The sequence below is a fragment of the Ceratotherium simum genome, chromosome 9, assembly GCF_057802395.1.
Source record: "Ceratotherium simum simum isolate JZ-2026a chromosome 9, ASM5780239v1, whole genome shotgun sequence".
NCBI lineage: Eukaryota > Metazoa > Chordata > Mammalia > Perissodactyla > Rhinocerotidae > Ceratotherium > Ceratotherium simum.
Genome location: NC_141908.1, coordinates 42,048,708 through 42,067,981, shown reverse-complemented (window position 1 = coordinate 42,067,981; position 19,274 = coordinate 42,048,708). Strand labels below are relative to the sequence as shown.

The 19,274-nt window shown below is 34.3% G+C and overlaps 1 protein-coding gene across 1 annotated transcript in view; it reads right to left on the bottom strand.

The window, feature by feature from the left end:
- Positions 1 to 2,050: 2,050 nt before the first annotated feature.
- PSMD14 (proteasome 26S subunit, non-ATPase 14) overlaps positions 2,051 to 19,274 on the bottom strand; it is a 93,888-nt gene continuing 76,664 nt past the window's right edge. The window contains exons 9-12 of the mRNA XM_004428269.3: positions 18,419 to 18,493; positions 14,564 to 14,689; positions 4,875 to 4,937; positions 2,051 to 2,454 (exon numbers count right to left, since the gene is read on the bottom strand). Coding sequence (XP_004428326.1) covers positions 2,356 to 2,454; positions 4,875 to 4,937; positions 14,564 to 14,689; positions 18,419 to 18,493 — 363 coding nt within the window. The 3' untranslated portion in view covers positions 2,051 to 2,355. The remainder of the gene's footprint in view (positions 2,455 to 4,874; positions 4,938 to 14,563; positions 14,690 to 18,418; positions 18,494 to 19,274) is intronic.

The following is a 19,274-nucleotide window of genomic DNA, read 5'->3' as shown; positions in this document are numbered from 1 at the left end:
ATATGCTCAAGGAAAACTAAGGCTTGCCTCAGGATCAGCACACCTGCTGAGAGCAGTTTCTCAAACTTTCAAGTGCATACAAACCACATCAGGATTCTTGATTCTGATTCAGGTTTGGAGTGGGGCCTGGATTCGGTATACATAAGAAGCTCCCCAGAAGATCCAGGTGCCCCTGGTCCAAGCAGATCACACTGAATCGTGACGCTGGAGCTTTCAATGCCCCCATCCTAGTTTAAGAGGAAAGTAGGGACATCTGTGTACTAGAGGCAAACAAAAGTTTTAGTTCTAGTGCTGCTTTAACCCTGCATACTGGATGGGTCAAGATGCTCACGTAAGCACACATACACAGCCCTGAAGTGGCTTGTTGAGCTTGCGATTAAGTCAGTCATTTCAATGCCTAACCGAGCCTGGGCCATCAGACTGCTGCTAAAATAGCTGTACATTCTGAGACAAAGGTGTTCACTGAGCCTCTTGTTAGGGCATCCTAATTGACTCCAAATCTACAAAGAAAATGTTAGGTTTTTGCTAGGAGGGATTTTGATAAACTTGTGAAATTGGGAATGTCTCCAACATGAACCAAGTGGGAGAAAATAATATGTGGTTGTGGGGAGTCCAGGAGGATGAGGTGATCAAATAAGAGCAAAAGGCAGGTGTTGTGTAAGCCTCCTCAGTCACTGTACTCAGGAGATATTTTCAGGGTACTAAAGTGGAAGAGAAAAAAAAGCATTTTCAAACAGAATGTTGAGAATAGCCTTTGAATTACTGAGGCCCCCTTCTGAGGGCAAATTCTATGAAAAAAATCTTAACTAGCTCTAACAAACATTATCTGTGAAGTAAGTCATAGAACCTTATTTACATACAGAGAAAAATTATGTATCCAAAAATAGCCTGCACACAAGTTTAAATTAGGCAAAAGGAAACTTCTACCAACTTCCATTTATATTTTAATTGTAAATGGTTAGTAGTTGTAATCCCAACAACTTAATACATATTATATGTCGTACATAAAACATACTATCACTATATTTAAAAGAAGAAACCACAGGACAAGCAAGAAATGCTCAGAACCTCTTACTCCACCAAAAAAGACACGGTGAAACAGTGGGAATTTAAGCCATTTCTATTTTTAGTTTCTGTTAACTTTTTATTAGGCAATCAGTAAGAGCCTAGAATTGTTCAAATAGGACAGTAATTTGGTCTACCACACCATATATACCATCTCTAGTAGAGGTTAAGTCTAAATTCTAAGTCCTCAAGAAAAACCCTCCTTTAATGAAGCCTTAGAAACATTCTTACCATATTTTCACAAAGGGTACAGACAAGAATTATCTTCTTTTGTCTCCATGTTTTTCCATACTCCTTCGTGTACCCTGTACAGTGCTGTACCATGAGTATTAACAGGCAATAAACTTATGTACATCAGGTTAAAAGCAGGTTGAGGGATGAGGTAATCTATGAAAACTGACATTAGTCAAATTTTTGTCTTTATCAGAAAACTGGGTACTTCTAAGTTATTTGGGGAAGATGAGAGAAAAATAAAATTATTGCTTATGTGCTCATGATGTTAAACTCTCATTATGGCTACTTTTCTCATGTTGCTTTGAAGACATTATATACCCTCTACGGCTGTCTTAGCTGAAAGTCTAGTGGAGTTTGTAGCAGGCAACTCCCAGACAATCTCGACACTGTTGGTAGAATACATACTCTTTTAAAAAAATAATCAAGTCTGAATTAAAATTGCTCCCTTCCTTCTTAAGTGTACTCCTCTGACATCCTGAATGTATGTTAAGCTATTTGGTACATAATATTAATTTGTGACAAATACTTTCAATAAACCATGTCAACATTTTTCTGGGTTACTCACTAATGAGGTAGTCACTCATTAATGGCAATCATTTTACATTTGTGAAGTTTTATCATGACATTGATGTTTTATGTGTTATAAGATCTTAAAATGCAAAAGGAAACATATCTTTGTGTGAGATTTTTAGAGCAGTGTCAAATGTTATTCTGTCAATTCCACCCAGTGCCAAAAAGACCTCAGGAGACATAGATTGTAAATGTATTTTATTTTGTAAGCAACAATCAAAATATATTTGTGTTACTGATTTCTTCAAATATTAAATGGGATCTTAACAAAATTTGTCCACTTTGATTTATTCTTATACAACTTTGGAATCTGCAAAGACCCTGACTAAAGAAACACAACTGAGACTGAAGGTGTTACAGTGCTGCAAATGATGCCAGATGTCTTACATTTAACCAAATACACCTTCAGAGCTCCCTTGATTTTGAGCATTAGGAACAATAGAGGAATATACACTGAAAGGATCACTAATAGCTTTTTGCATTGCTTTATTTAAATACGACAGTATCCAACATAGCTGCTAAACACTGGACAATATTTGAAGTCATAAGTACATCCACATGTTCCTCCAAATGACGTTTGGGGTCCTAAAAGAAAAAAAATAAGGAAAGAAAAAGAAGAAAGAACCATATTACTGGTAAACAAATTACTTAGATATTTTTCATTGGTAAAGAAAGCCAAACCTAAATTTATATATATTTTACAATTTAACTTTCCTAAGATATTATTATATTCTTAGGATTTCTAAATCTGTTAACAAGTTAACTATCTGATAAAATAATAGATTACACAATGAAAAACTGATTTATACAATCAATGCTATGACTGTATCAGAGATTATAAAGAGTAACAAGGAATTCTACACAGCTCACAATCATTTGATTTAAAAAAAAAAAGTATAAGCATTTATATGTGTATATAAGCCCAAGTATATGTGTACATTTTCTGCCATTCACATCTACTGAATGTCTTAGGGGGTACTTGACTGAAAGCAGACATACTCAATGTGAATTTTCATCACTTTCTCTATTATTTTAATTTAAATTTAATCCCTGTATAATTTTAATATTTCAAGAATAGTGCTTTAAATGATTCAGGAAATATTCTTAGATCAAAAGTCACTGTTGGTAGTTTAAAAATTTAAATACAATTTGGATCAATTCTAAAATGTTAAGAAAAAATATTTCAGTCAGCTATTTTAAAAAAATTGGATCATAGTAAAGAGTATATAGTAGGTACAATCTTTTAAGTTAAACCTGATCAAATCTATATTTGAAATGTCTGAGTTAAAAATGAGGCTTAAAATTGCATTGTAATAAAGTAAGTTAAATTAAAATGTTTAATTTACATTTATGTTTAAGGCTGAGCTGAAGTACTTCAGCTAAATTTGAAAGCTTTGAAATAAAGGATATATATTGCACACAATAAAAAAATTTCAATTAAAGCATTATTTTCTTACGAGCACTGCTAAAATACCCAAGACTCTTAACTTTAAACAAATGTTCATCACTGGAATTATTTCTTGGCTGTTCTTTTCTAAACTACAATTTCAATACGCTTGATTTCTTTAAACGACCCAGGGATACAACATGCTACAAATAACTTCAAGTAACTAGACCACGGTATGAAATTTTCTTTATTTCAGAAATAAGCCTTAGGGCATTTTAGGTGAAAGAGACCGAGACAGACTGGCAGGAGAAAAAGATATTGGTCTGATTCCATTATAGACAGTTTTGCATTTGCCATGCAGTGGGCCAAACCAGTGAAGTACTATATTTTTTAAAAATGATTCTGATTATCATTAAACTTTGCCAATTATATATTTTTCAGTTTCACTTTTATTTTAATTTAGTCCTTTTATTTGCTGCTAACTGTTAAATAAAATCTGTATCAAGAAACTACAGCCTCAGAGAGTCATTTATTAAAAAAATAGTTACTGTATTCTATAAAGTGCAAGGCTCCAAGTGATGATCTAATATTATATATTAGACTAAAATAAGTAGGGGGAAAAGAAAACAAGGGTAACTATACACGCAGGATGAGAGAGTAAGACGAACTATATTCACTTCATTTTTGGAGAGTTCTTGTTGTTTTTAAATTACAATATTCAGAATGTAGTGAGATTTGATTTCACCAATTATGATATTTAAGTAAGACCTTTGCCCCTACTGCTCTGTTGGAGTAACTGGTTTTGTAGTGAACTGGGAATACACTTCCCTCAGTTATCTACATTACTTCTTGTGGCAGCTGGGTGATTCTTAGAGATTTCCCATCCAAGAATGGTCCTGGCCCAAACCTACATAGCTTGTGAGATGTGATGGGATCAGAGCATATGGTAGGATGGCTGAAAGCAAAGACAGCTTAGTGTCTTGCATCTGAAATATCAAGATTCTGCCAACATCAGCAATATGATAACCATGTTCCATGAAATGAAAAAAATGTAATCAACATTCTTTAAAAAACAGTCTAATTAATCTGTAGATTCTTTTAATTGGTTGGTGTGTTCCCCTCAACCCTCAGAAAATAGGAACTAAAATATATATTTCATCTTGGAAAAGTGAAAGAGCAAATACTTAAAACCCTTTCTCTTCACTCAGTATAGTCCAATAAAGCTCTAAGCTTTCTCAGGAACATTACCTACATATTGAAGCTTACATATTGATAAACTATATCATTTAAAAACTGTTACATATGAACTAAACCTACCATTCTATTATCCTCACTGCTAATATTTCAAGTAAAAATAATACCTGAAAAATTAACTCTCCTAGTAAATTATTTTCACTAAAGATAGCATCTCACAGGTATATTTATGATTTACTTCTCTAGAGATGGCAAAGAATTTGACATCAAATAATTCAGTGACCTTTAAAATTATCACATTTACATGACAGAAGAAAAATACAGAGTGAACAGACAGAAAAAAAATCATAGAGGCCCTAAAATAGTTTTAACTCTACAGAGCATATTATTATTCGACTACATAACCTATTACAGTACACCTCACCTGCTTGCCAACATTCTTTATTGCCAGCTGTTCAGGTGTCATCTTATCTTCTTCTTCTACAGCCTGTGAATCAACACAAAGGACAGAGTTTCAAATTCTAAATTTACTTTTCCCACTGCAGAATAATCACAAAAAAGATAATAGTGATTATAATTTTCATTCACAGAATATTTTATTCAAGTAAGTTGTTGAACAAAAAAGCAATTTTGCTGCTCTTCAGAATAACCTTCAGAGTAATGAAAACTATTATCACCATCATTTTGAAAACACACAAGAAATACGTAAAAGACACTGAAAATATCAAATTTGACTACCAAATGGTAGTGTTAACCATTTGGAAACCATTATGGAATTCTTTGAGGGATGGCTAAACTGCAGGACAGAAATACATGAGGTAGCTGCTTATGGGACCATGGTTCTAACTAGTCCTATTCTGTCTTCCTTTTCCTACTTTCACTATAGCTCTCCTCCAACTTCCCATTTGTCTCTTTTTTCTTGTCAACTGAACCTGTGCATACCCAGTATCTATTTAATATCAGTAGCACTTAGGATCAAAGGAGCTGCTGAGTTTTGATCCACTTAACAAATCATATAGTTTTCTCCCTTAATCATTTCACATATTAAAATCTCTAAAAGTAATACATGTATTCAGAAAAAAACTCTACTCCATGTGAGTGATCTTCAGTAATCACGAAAAAATAGAGTAATCTGAAGTTTTCAACATCACAGAGTTACTTGAATTAAAAGCCAAATCAAATAAAAATTAAATCAACCAGAACAACAATATACGCAAACTACTTTCTACTATTTTCAGAGTTAGCTACAAAATCTTAGGTGTAGGATCATAAATTTTCTAGCAGAGTGATTTTGAAATAATTACAGCCCTTAGATTAGCTACCACCATTGCCCTCCTCTCCCAATAATGGCACCACCACAAAACCTCTTTAGTGAGAATTCTAAGTTTAAGGAACCTCCTTCCTAACAGTTTGGGTATGTTACTGCCTGAAGCTAGGACTCTGCAGCAGGTGAACTCCTGGTCTATGATTTATTCATAGCATCTGATAAATGGAAAACAAAGGAAATTTAAGGATCGTCAACCTTAACAAATACCACCACAGCACTTACCACAAAGATGGTAAAGGGGGTGAGATGGTGGCTGAAAGCAGAAAACCAAAATCCCAGTGAGGGTTAGATTTGGATACTCTAAACTTAATAATCTTGCAGCTGCTGAATTTCTTCATGTGTGAACAATGAACATGTAGGAAATGCAATCATCAGACATTTCCCATAAACTGGGAAGTTTGGCTGCATTTCACACCTTCTTAATAGTTTTGTAAACAGAGAAGTTGAAAATGAGCAAAGATGGCAAGTGTGTAATTTTATAAATGGACAAACTATCTAGAGAATTTTCCCCAGTAGAACCGGCCTAAAGAGGAAAGATGGTGAATAAGTATTGTATCTACTGATTATTAGAGGATACTTATTTACAACACATCATTAAGAAATACATTTATGACTCATAAAACTGAAAGAAGGAAAAAATAAAAGTTAATAACACTCCAATCTAGAATTCCCTAGACAGAGAATATGTTCATTTTCAGAGTCAGATGTCACTCCTATTATTCTCAGTTACTTAAAAAAAAAAAATTTCCTAACTGGGAAATTGCTTCTCCTGCTATCTCAATGTTTTACATATGAAAATACTGGTAACACATAAAAAGTCTGTCTTTCTAAATTACTTTTACAAATCATGACACTATACCTTACCAACTTGAAAACATATTAGATGAATGGAACAATTCACATAAGTTTGTATTCTATACTCATTCAGTGTTAGTTGTTCTATGCACATGCCAACAACAGTACTTTAAGGTACTGGAAGGAGGTACGAGTTTTGGAATTTGGCTCAAAATACCAATCCATGTACAAAATAGTTATTACAGAATATTTTGGAGGACTGCAAATATCAAAGGTGGCAGATATGCAAAGATGAAAGTCAAAAAGCATTTAAGGCATTGATCTTATTTGAAAGGTTCAATGGAATGTAAAAAGCTCTAACTCAATTTTTAAAATTTTTTACATCATTCAACCACTTTACCAATTAGTTTTTCCATTTCCAATAATTAAAAGAAAGAGTTCACAAACTCTTTGAGAAGTGCAGATGGTAAAAAGTACTCTCAGCCATAGATGCCATCTGGAAAATGAGGAGCAGCTGTAGATTTAGGCATATACTAAGGTTGCAAACCCCCATGACAAAAGAGTAAGCACATCTCTTACATTCTAAGATAGACTAGATCAGATTAGATCATCTCATCAAACCCCTAAGTATTTTCTCCACCTACTTAAGTTACCTATATCTCATCTACCATCTGGGCAAGACTAGTTTGTCTTCATTCATAGTTCTAATCTGGCTAGTCACCAGGAAAAATTAAGAAATGGTAGCAGCAGAAACAAATGAAATTCAGGCACAGGCAGTGTCCTCACTAGGCGAACTTCTGTGTTTATGGCAACTTCTGTGAATTGGCATAAAATTTTGCTTTTGCATTCGTGCTCTTTGGTTTACTCAACCAACCAAAAAGCACTGAAAATGTTTGTGGCTATTCACACTAGAAACGTTTTTAACAGTTTATCAACAAAGACCCCCAGATGGCTATCCCATCATGCACGGTCTGCACAGTTCTAAGAAATCCCTGGAATTTGGTCTATGTTGTCATAATCCCCTCAGATGTACCCCCTATCTTAAAGAGGCTTTTACTAAACCCATTAACTTCATTCTCTTTTTTCTGGTAATGGTCAAATTTCTCAAATGGAAAACTTAACTCCCAAATTACACCATTTTATTTACCCTTTAAAAAACATACATTGGATCCTTGGCACTTCATTAACACTTTAAAAGAGTCCTGGTGGATGTCCACCAGGTAAATTCCAATGGGCTCCATTTTCTTGAACTTTCTGAACACCTTTAGAGCTACTCCAATACGTGTTTTCCTCTGGCTTCTTTTTTTCCCTTTGACACCTTAACTTTGTTCACTGTATAACATGCCATGCTCCCATTTAAGCACATGCTTTCTAAAACCACCCATATGGTAAATTTTTTCACCATTAAACAATCTCTGCATAACTGCTAATGAATTTCAAGATAATGTATTTTACTTTCTTCTTGATTTTTATATCAAGTCAGTGTATTGACTATATAACTGAAAAGCATATTATGGGTTATGGGGGTAGAGAATAAGTTCAAAGAATGGCTTTTATAAAACTTACTTGGGAAAGCAAAATTAACAAACATGAAACAATTAGAAAACTATCTGAGAGAGTATAAGAGGTGTGACTATGGAGAATAAATAAACAAACTGGTTTTTCCTACAACCATCAGTAATTAAACATTAACATACACATGCTTTTACAAATATTAATTTACTGAATCCTTAAAACATCCCAGTGAAGTAGTTAATCTACATTTTACATATGAAGAAATTAGGCACTGTCTCCTTGGGGGAACCATATGTTAATTCCAGCAATACTTCTACTTTAAAAAAAACTTTTCTAACTCTCCTTTTGGAATAGCTTATAACACTCCATTACATTCTATGCATGTCCTCTACAGTAGAATTTTCATCATTTTCATATTCAATAATCACTATTAAGTACTCACTCTGAGTAAGACAGTTCTTGCTCTTCAAGGAGCTAACATTTTGGCTTTACTTGCCTGTAAATCTCAAATTATAACGCAGTATGAAATACACAAAAAAGGAGTGTGCACAAAGAATGACGGGGACACATATAGCCATATAGCCAATCAGCAATGAAACTGTGACAAACACAGTCTCATCTCTCTCCAAAGACCTGGAAGTAACATTCATGGCAATTTGGGAAATCATTACTTTTTAATGACATATCTTGAATAATAATAAAGCCAAACGTATGATTTATTAAGTGGGCTCAAATGGCATAAATTCTTTCTAAAAATCTTATAGGGAATCCAACTTTAAAATGTAATTACAGGAAATAAGCATATAAAATAAAGATCATATATGTATATGTGTGTATACAAGTGTGTGTATGTATAATAGATATTGTAGTTCAGCTTGTTGAAAAAAATTTCTACAGCAGAGTCTACTTGTTGCCTACTCAATATACACCTTCCCCTTCTTCTTTTGTAATATAATCCTGATTTTATTAAAGGCAGCAATGCTCCTAGGTAAAAGACTACATTATACAGCCTTTCTCAAAGCAAGGTGTCCACTTGACTAAATTCTGCCAATGAGATATAATCAGAAGTGCTGGATGGGACTTGTGGAAAGGATCTGTAAGGGAACTGATTTAACTGCGAGGTATCCCCTTTTTGCCCTTCCTTTTTTTTCCTGCTGCCTGGAACTCAGATGGGATGGCTAAAGCTCTAGTAATCACCCTGAATCATGAGGAGATCTAAAGGATGGAAGCCAATACAAGGAAAGTGGAGCAAAAGATAGAGAAATCTGCGTCTGCAATGATTTCAAAGTTTCATGCTGGCCTTGAATTGCAAGACACATACATTTCTATCTTGTTTAAGTCACTGTTACTTTTAAGCCAACACAATCTTAGATATAAATAACACTTGCTTAGTGCAAAAGCTGAAAATAATTCAGGATTTACATCAAGTATGTAATTCCCCTACCTTTCAACCTTAGAGGTAACACTGTTAACAATATAATATGTTGAGATACATGTGAGATAGAGAGGTATCTTTGAAAAAGGGAGGGAAGGTAACATAGTAGGGACTTGCACGTTGTTACACAATTTAATTTTTTACACAGAACAGCACGTTGTTTATTCCTCTAAGTTGGTACTTATAGAATTTTATTCTTCATAATAAACCCTTAAAAGAAAACAGGTTGGTTTAAAGAGTTATATGCACTTAAAATTGAAAGATAAAATTGGAACATGGCGTCCAAAAATGTCATATCACTTTACTTACCCACCAGTGGTGCATTTTCCCAAACCATTTTTTTAATTTGAAAAGAAAAAAAATTTATACTTATAATTTTAACTTTTTTCTTTGACTACTTAATAAGGTTGAACTTTTTTTCATGTTTATGCCATTTGTCTTCAGTGAGTTTTATAGCTCTTTTGTCCAATTTATTATTGTTTTTTATAACTATTTTATAGAAATTCTTTGGATATTATGGATTTTTTGGATACTAGTGCTTTCTGTGTTATAGGTACAAATATTTTCTCCCAGTCTGACTCCTATTGAATGCTGACAAGCATTCAATAAATGTTAGTTATTATTTTTACTGCAGATAAACTTTAGTGTCAACTTATCAAAATTTTAAAATCCTACTGATATTCTTACTAGAATTAAAGTAATCTTTAGAAAGCTTGACAGCAGCTTTACAATATTGAGTCTTCCCATTTGGAAACAAGGGAATTTATTCACAAATGTGTTTAGTATTATTCAACTAAGTCATATACATTTATATTTCTTATGGTGATTATTCCTAAGTATTTTATAATTTTGGATGCTACTGTGAACTGATTTGCCTATTTTATTTTTCAATTGGTTTCAGCCTATGTAACTGAATGGTTACCACCTACATAATTCTTGACTACAACAGTTCTAAAAGTTTTCTAGTTTAGTCTCTTGGATTTCTATGATTGCAAACACATCCTATCATACTTAAATGATGATAATCTGGCCTGGGTTTCTCAATATTTATATCTTATTTTGTTTTTCTTATCTTATTGCACTAGCGCAAAACAAGATTTTCCTATTTAATATAGCTACTGTAATAAACCAAATGTAATCATATAATCACATATTTTATAGTAATCACATAAAAGATATATCCAGTCTTTCTTTCAGGTTACTAAATAGGTAATATTTCCACCTGAAAAGTAAATTGTCAGATCTCAGAATTTATAGGACTACACGTTTGAAAACAAGGCAAAGTTTTATGTTTCTATGCTATTCTTAAAATGCTCTCTTGCAATTCATTTTTCACTTGCACATTCACTTACACATATACAATCAAACATTATCAATATTTTAAAAAAATAATGCATCTTGGCATGAGTAAATTAGGAGATTTGGAATAACAGAGTTGTGGGTGTTGTAGTTCTGTAATTAGAAAAATCAGTGACTAATAATCAAGCAGAATCTTTGTGTGGAATTCAGACTTGAAATCGAAAAGTTAGGACAAAGGAATTTAATTATTTTCTATCCTTCTTTTACTTTAGGAGCTAACTGGCACCTAACAGTAATTACCTTAGTTTAAAACACCAACCAATTAAAAAGAATACTATGAAGAACTGGTAGCATGGGCCTTTCTTTTTATATTTTAAGTGTTACTAAAAACTCCACCGCATTTTCTTTCAATCACAGAGGGAATTACATTCCCAAATTTGGACTCCTTCATATCACAGCTTACACATTGTTTTCATTTTATAACCAAATCTTACAAGTTTTTGAGTACTACAGAGATTTTTTAAAACTGTAAAATAGGAAAAACTTCTGTGGATGGGCAGCAGTAACCATAAATAGGTTATTTCCTGGCAGTGGTACCAATATGAATTTACTTAAACTTGTAATGTTACAGAGAAATGAAAGCCATTCCTACAGTCTGCTGAATAATAACTTAAGTCATAACTTTTTAATTTATAAAAGGTTAACTCTTTTAAGTATGATAAACTAATTCTTTCTCTTTAATCTTCACAGCATGAAAACATATACTAGAAACATAAAAAATATTTTCCCTACAATCTCGAACCAATGGAGATTTCCAGCTGGAATACACATATATCAGGGCATGCTCTTCAAAGCCAAACCTAATTCTGCTGGAATTTAGTTTGTATGTTTTTTTCAAAGCTCAATTCTCTCAAAAGACTTGTTGCTGCATTTGGCAAATTTTATACACTGTCTCTTAGCTAATATTCATTTTGGTAAGATGTGTTTAATTTAAAAAGAGAAATACTACTTTTTGTGTGACAACCAATATTAACTGTCTCCAAAATCTTAAAGCTCTAGCCCCTACCATTAATTTTTAGTCCCACGTTTCTAACTGCTTGTTTAAAACAGAACTCTTCATCTCCTTTCTTAATCCTTCTGCTTCTACCTAAATTGAAAATGTTAATGGTACCAACATACTTCTAGTCACCTAGGCAGGAAACCTTGAATTCTTCGATTCCTCCTTCCTCTTTCACTTCATCTATCCAACTGGTGCCATGTTTTATTTGTCTATTGATGCCTCCCTTCCCACTGTCACTATGGTAATCCACACATTTAGTACCTTTTGTTTGGGTAACAGCAAGCTCCTCCTAAATAGAATTTCCACTTCCTATCTCCTCGTACAGCACTCCTTCCATACCACTTTCAAACTATTTTTCTAAAGTCAGGTTCGGGGTAGATCATGCCCCTGATCAGAAATAACTCTATCCTCATATTCCAAACCCTGTTATTTTAATAACTTTAAAAAAATTTATTCCTCACTATTCATCCTCATGTATTATGTACTCTAGCCAAACAGTTTCCTAAACGTCTTTGACTTCTGTCTCCCGGTCTTTGCCCGTGATGTTTATTTTGCCTAGAGTAACATTCCTCTGTATGCCCAAATCTTATTCATGCTGTAAGGTCAAGTTCAAGTGTTGTTATTCTCTAAGACTGCACCCTGGGTCTCCCACAGCTGAAAGCAAGGGCCCCTGAACTTCTACAGGACTTCAAGTGGACTTCTCTATGGCAGTGTTCTCTAACTTCTAACTTGAATGAGTATACAAATCTTCTGGAAATCTTGTTAAAATGTAGATTCTGATTTAGTAGATCTGAGAGTCTACATTTCTAACAAGATTCCAGGTGATACTGATGGTCTGTGGACAGTATGAATACTAAGTTGTTATGTAACTCACCAATTTTGGCCTGTACTCTGATTATTTATGAACTTTTCTTACTGTACCTGTTTTCCTATAAATGAAGGAAGGATCTCTGTTTTCCACTGAAACTTGTACAGGAGATATTTGATAAATATTTGTAAACATAACATTGTATAATGTGTATATATGTTTTACAAATTGCAGGTTGTCAACCCATTAATGGGTTGCAAGCTATATGTATGTGTGTATAATATGTATGTATATAATTGAAATAGAATGAAATTGAGTCAAATAAGAAAGAAAATAGACTATATCACATGTAATGAGGGTAAATATCGTTTCATAAAACTTTTGTTGCAATTATATATACACATACATATACATTTGCATGTACTGGGTCAAAATGTAAAATCTATTCTTTATGTGGGTTTTGGCCAAAAAATTTGGAAAATACATGTTATGGGTTGAATCACGTCCCCCAAAAAGATATGCTGAAATCCTAACCCTGGTTAGAGATTAGAGTTATGCTGCCACAAACCAAAGAATGCCTGGAACTAACAGAAGCTGGAAAAGGAAACGAAGGATCCTCCACTAGAGGCTTCAGAAAGAGCAAGCCCCTGCCAATACCTCAATTTCAAACTCCTGGCCTCCAGAATTGTGAGGGAATAAATTTGTTGTTTTAAGACACCCAGTTTATGGCAGTTTGTTATGGCAGCCCTAGGAAACTAACACAACACAGAAGATAAATTTTAGTCGCAGCTCAAGTATTTTCTTAATTTCAGAATTGTAAAAAAACATAAATTTACGAACAAAAACATTATCATGGCCATATATATTTTAGCACACAATAAACATTTTCAGGAGATTCTGCAAAATATAAGTTTTTTAACATCCTCATATAAAGTTGTCTCCCCTAGTTACTCTTCTTTACATCATCCTGTTTATTTTCTTCATAGCACTAATCATAACATATGATGTTGTATTTATTTGTTTACTTTCTGTTTCCCCTACCAGAAAATAAGTTCTGTGAGGACAGCTCTTGCTTTTTACCAAATTCCCAGGGCCTGGCACATAGTAGGTTTTCAATAAATACTTTCAATAAATACTTATTAAATGAAAAGCAGAAAAGTTCATAAAATAAATGATATATATATAGCAAGTTTTAAATGCTGTTGTTGTCTACATCTCCTTGTTCCCCTTTTCTTCCAAGAAAAAGTCCTCTGAATAATGAAGAGATTACAAGTGTAAAATTAGGGGCTGGCCCGGTGGCACAAGCAGTTAAGTGTGCGCGCTCCGCTGCGGCGGCCCAGGCTTCGCCAGTTCGAATCCCAGGCGCACACCAACGCACCGCTTGGCAAGCCATGCTGTGGTGGTGTCCCATATAAAGTGGAGGAAGATGGGCACAGATGTTAGCCCAGGGCCAGTCTTCCTTAGCAAAAAAAAAAAAAAAAAGAAAAAAAAAAAGAAGAAGATTGGCAGATGTTAGCACAGGGCTGATCTTCCTCACAAAAGAAAACCAGTGCAAAATTATTTTACATGGTCTACAACAGGGGTTGTTATAGCCCATAGGCAAATCTAGCCAGCTGCTTGTTTTAGTAAATCAAGTTTTACTAGGACACAGCCTCACTCATTCCTTTACATACTGTCTGTGGCTACTTTTACAGTACAATGGCAGAGTTGAGTAGTTGTGACAGACTGGATGCCCTGCAAAGCCTAAAACATTTACTCTCCAATCTACAAAATCAGCCACTCTATTTTTAACTATTTATATTTATACAATACTTGACATCTAATCATATATATTCCAAAGATTATAAGAAATAAATGTTGGAAGTAACTTTTACCTTATTGTAATTCTTGGCTAATTCCAACATCTCTTTTACCACTGATTCATTGTGTTTACAGTGTTCACTGTAGTCCTGAAGTGTCAAACCTTCCATCCAACTCTTCTTATGCAAATTTAGCAACATCTAAAAAAGATAAAGAAAAAGTAATTATTTTCTTGTATTAAGGATATTTCCTTCACCTGTCTTGAGAAACAACTTCACAAAAAAACTTTTGGAATTAATGAATTTAAATTTAATTTTATTAACTTAAATTCTAATAAGAATTCTCCTAAATTTATATTAATAGAACCTAAGGAGTACCCCAATCCCATGGCCTTTGCATTTGTTGTCCTTCTGCCTCGAAGGCTACTTTCCTGATCTTTGCAAGGATACCTTCCCCACTTCCTTAGAAATAGATACCTTCTCTCACCATGCTATATAGAAAAGCCACCCACACTGTCTTAAATATACCTGTTTTATTTTTATAAAATAAACTGTTTTATTTTTATAACACTATCAACACCTGAAATTTTTGTTTTCTTGTTTATTGCATTCTCTCTTACTAAAAAGAAATCAACAGGGCAAGGAGTTTGCCCTGTTTATTTCAAGATCACCAGGGTCTAGATTCTAGAACAATATCTAATCATAGTAGACACTCAATAAATATCTGTTGAACAAATGAATGAATGAAACTACATTACACATAGGATCTCTAATAGTTCATATAGCTCAGCTTTCAAATGCCAAGATAGGGAGGTTAAGTGCCCCATTTACTGAATGACTTTGTGTCAATCTTTCTGAGCCTCAGTTTACAGATCTATGAATTGAAGGCTTACACTAGAGAATCTATAAGTTTCTTTCAAATTCTAATATTCCATCTATAATTTAAAAAATTAAAACTTCTTGACTGTCAGAATAAAAAGTCATGAAACTGGGAAGGAAATCACAGATTCAACCAATTTGCAATCATATCAGCAAATTGAGATCAGACCCTACTAGTGATCACGGAACTAAACACCTCAGTTCATTGTTTCTCAAACTGGACTCCTGGTTCGGAGTACATATTCTTGGAAGTTCCTAAGTTTTCAAGTTTAGAGTGTTAAGACAGTTTTTCTTAAAGTCTTACTCTACAAATGTTCTTCAGTTGAGGAACTATCATTGAATAAGAACAGCTTTTTTTTTTTTTTGTGAGGAGGACTAGCCCTGAGCTAACATCTGATCCCAATCCTCCCCTTTTTTTTCCTTGAGGAAGATTGGTCCTGGGCTAACATCTGTGCCCATCTTCCTCTACTTTATATGGGACGCTGCCACAGCATGGCCTGACACGCAGTGCGTCAGTGCGCTCCGGGATCTGAACCTGCGAACCCCGGGGCTACCGAAGCAGAGCGTGTGCACTTAACCGCTGCGCCACCGGGCAGGCCCCAAGAACAGCTTTTTTAATGATTGATAAAATTATGCAATGTAAAATAAATAGTGGCTACAGAATGACTGTTGTTCTTTCACCATTAGAACCAATATACTTTAAGTGAGATCCCTGAGCCATGAAGACCTGAAGACATACTTGAAAGTATATGGGTTTAGTTTAGAAAAACTACTCTACTTGTTTAGAGGTTTGCAGCTATAAGTGGTACAAAGTTTTTCTTATGCTGGAAAATAAGCTGCATGTCAAAATCACCTATGAGACTTTTCAAGACAAAACCTTCAAATTCCCCCATTCCCCTCTTAGGGCCCTTGGGGGCAAGAGTGGTTTGCAAAAAAACTGGGAAAATCCTGCACAAGTACCTCCAATTTCTTTGATTGCTTCCCATCTTCTCCACTGATAGTGTTCTGGAAAATATATCCTTTGGAAATTTTGGCAGTTACAACCACCTATGCTATAAAGCTACCTATAATTAAGTTTTGAGACTTGGATTTTCCTACCACTTCAAAAGCAAACAAAGTTCGCACAGAGCAGCAGGCTATCCCTACCATGCCTGGACAAGGATTCCATTGGGACCCTCAGGTAAGGCTTGGGGTTAAGTATACAGGTTGGTGCGAAAAGAATAAAGGCAGGGCTTTTGGTACCGAGAAGGCATTTGAACTGAGCTACTAGGAACATAAACATAACATTAAGTATTTTATGTAAGTATTTATATGTGTGTTTTTTATGCCAATGATGGTGGCTAAGTTTATGGGGAAAAAAGATTTTAAAAGAAAAAAGGGGAGGGGAGTTGACGTAATTAGATGGATATTTCCAAATGACTGAATGTCAGATATCAGCCTGATAAAATATTTATATATCCAGGGGCTGGCCCGGTGGCATAGCGGTTAAGTGTGCACACGCCGCTGCAGCGGCCCAGGGTCTGGATCCCGGACGTGCACCGACACACCGCTTGTCAAGCCATGCTGTGGTGGCGTCCCATATAAAGTAGAGGAAAATGGGCACAGCTGTTAGCTCAGGGCCAACCTCCTTATCCAAAAAGAGGAAGATTGGCATTGGATGTTAGCTCAGGGCTGATCTTCCTCACACACACACAACAAAATTTATATATCTGAACGAATTTTTCAGTTTGTATCTAAGTGGCGTCCTTTTCGTGGCCTGTACCTATTGTATGTAAAATTAAAATAAGTGTTGAAAATGTACTTCAAGCTATCAACTATATCTACCACAGCAGATACAAACTTTGGGACATAAGCAAGCAGCTGGAAGAGAGCTTTATGGCTCTGTGTCTCCCCTCAGGCCAAGGAAGAACTGGTCCCCTGCAGCCCCTTACTCATCACCATGCTCAAGCATCTAGGACCTTTGGGTGAGTTTATCAGCGGCTTTGACCTTTTAAAAGTGTCTTATCAAACTCAAACAAGGAAACAAACAAACAAAAAGCCCAGAATTCTTCTTTCAAAGAAAATCTTATAAAGCATCCTCCCCACAATATATAAATGAGATTAAAAATGGAGGTGATCTGGTTGAAAGACGGGGTAGTATGGAAAGCCCAACTTTCTCTACCTCCCAATCACCATATGCACTAGAATCCCTTCTAAGGTACCTCTGTGAGAAACTAGTAAAAAAGAAAAGTCTTGTTTACGTGTTTGGACTTGAGAGTGTACGTAGGAAACAAAACTTACTGGCTGCCAGTGTTCTGAAAATTTTTTTTTAAGTCTTGCACAGAGAGAAATACAAGAAGCTAATTTGGAGGATGACTAATTATAATAGTAAAGAAAAAAACACCATGTCAGATTGTAATTTCAAAAAGCAATAGGCAGACTTCAATATTTGGCATTGGTTAAGAGAAAAAACGTACTTGAAATAATCCTAAAATAGAAGAAACAAAAGAAGGCTAATCTACCAAGATGCTAGGTAATCTTAAAAGTAATCAAATTTGAAAATTTTCTATAAAAAAGGATAAAAATATAGCTCCAAATATCTGAAAACCCTAAACTGCATTTTCCTTTTGACTCACCTTTAGTTTACCCTAGGTAGACACGGTACATTTTTTAAAAGTACTACACAATTACAATATAATTTATTTCTTTCATATTTGGAAAGCTATTTATTTGGTAATTTAGTTACAAAAGGCCGTTTTACAGGAGAAGATAAATTAATCAGGAAAATCACAGAACTAGGAGAAAGATTTTTAAAATTTATCATAAAACCAAATTGGAATGTTCGTTTCCTATTTCCTCTCCTGCTTTAGCACCTACCAATAAGGTAAAGTGTCTTTCAGTATGTCCAGTAATATATTCCTTTATTTTATGCCGCAATTCATCAGGAATAAAAAAATATTTGAACACATCAATGAAAGAGGTCAACAATCCAAATTCAGATATACCAGGCAATAGTTTAAACGGTTTGAAAAAGATTCTTTCCTCCTCTCTAGGATAAAAATTCAAACTTACCTTCTGTTCCAGTTCATTTTTCCGATAGTTAATAGTAATGGAGTAATAATGTCTGTTTAGTCCATGAATTAATGCCTATATAGATAAATGATTATAAAAAGGACAAATTAATATTTTTCAATTAAATACAACTGTTTGAAACTGTTGACATATCCTGTAGACAATATCTCTACCATCTTCTAAAAAAAGCTTTTTATCCTAAATAAAGATCAAATTAAAATATTTTTTTCTCAGCTACAAGTTTAGAGTAATGTTTCAAGTATGAGTCACACATTCTTCAAAGCATGATATAGAGCAGCAAGCATTCAACAGTTTCAGTAGCCTGCTCAGAGTCAGAGACAGGGTTTGACCTCATCATAATCTAAATTATAAATTAATTATTCATAATTTATAAATAATACATAATTTATTAAGTCTGATTCTATGATTTCTAGGGGACTCTCTGTTATTTCAAAAGAAAAGCCTAAAAGTCATAATAATACACTTATTTCTTCACCCACAACATTAATCTGGGGTTTCCCTTTTTCTTAATTCAGTTCTAACAGATTCAAATAATTTGTGTCTGCGCATGTCTCCAAGTTAAAGTGGAGTTTGTTCTTGACTGTGTCTATTTAGCTCATGCTCTTATCCAGTGACAGGCAATCTCACTAACCAGAATTTTTTCCACTGCACTTGATCTCCGAGACAAACAGGTAAATCATAATAAAAATTTAAGCTAATGGCATGATTTATTAAGAAAGGACAACCCCGCATGTGCTGGAATCCATTCACAACTGCTCAAATATCTAACTCGAGCAACACAGGTTCAAATGAGGTTCAGAACAGTACTCTGGGGGACCCTCTATCAGCCTAATAA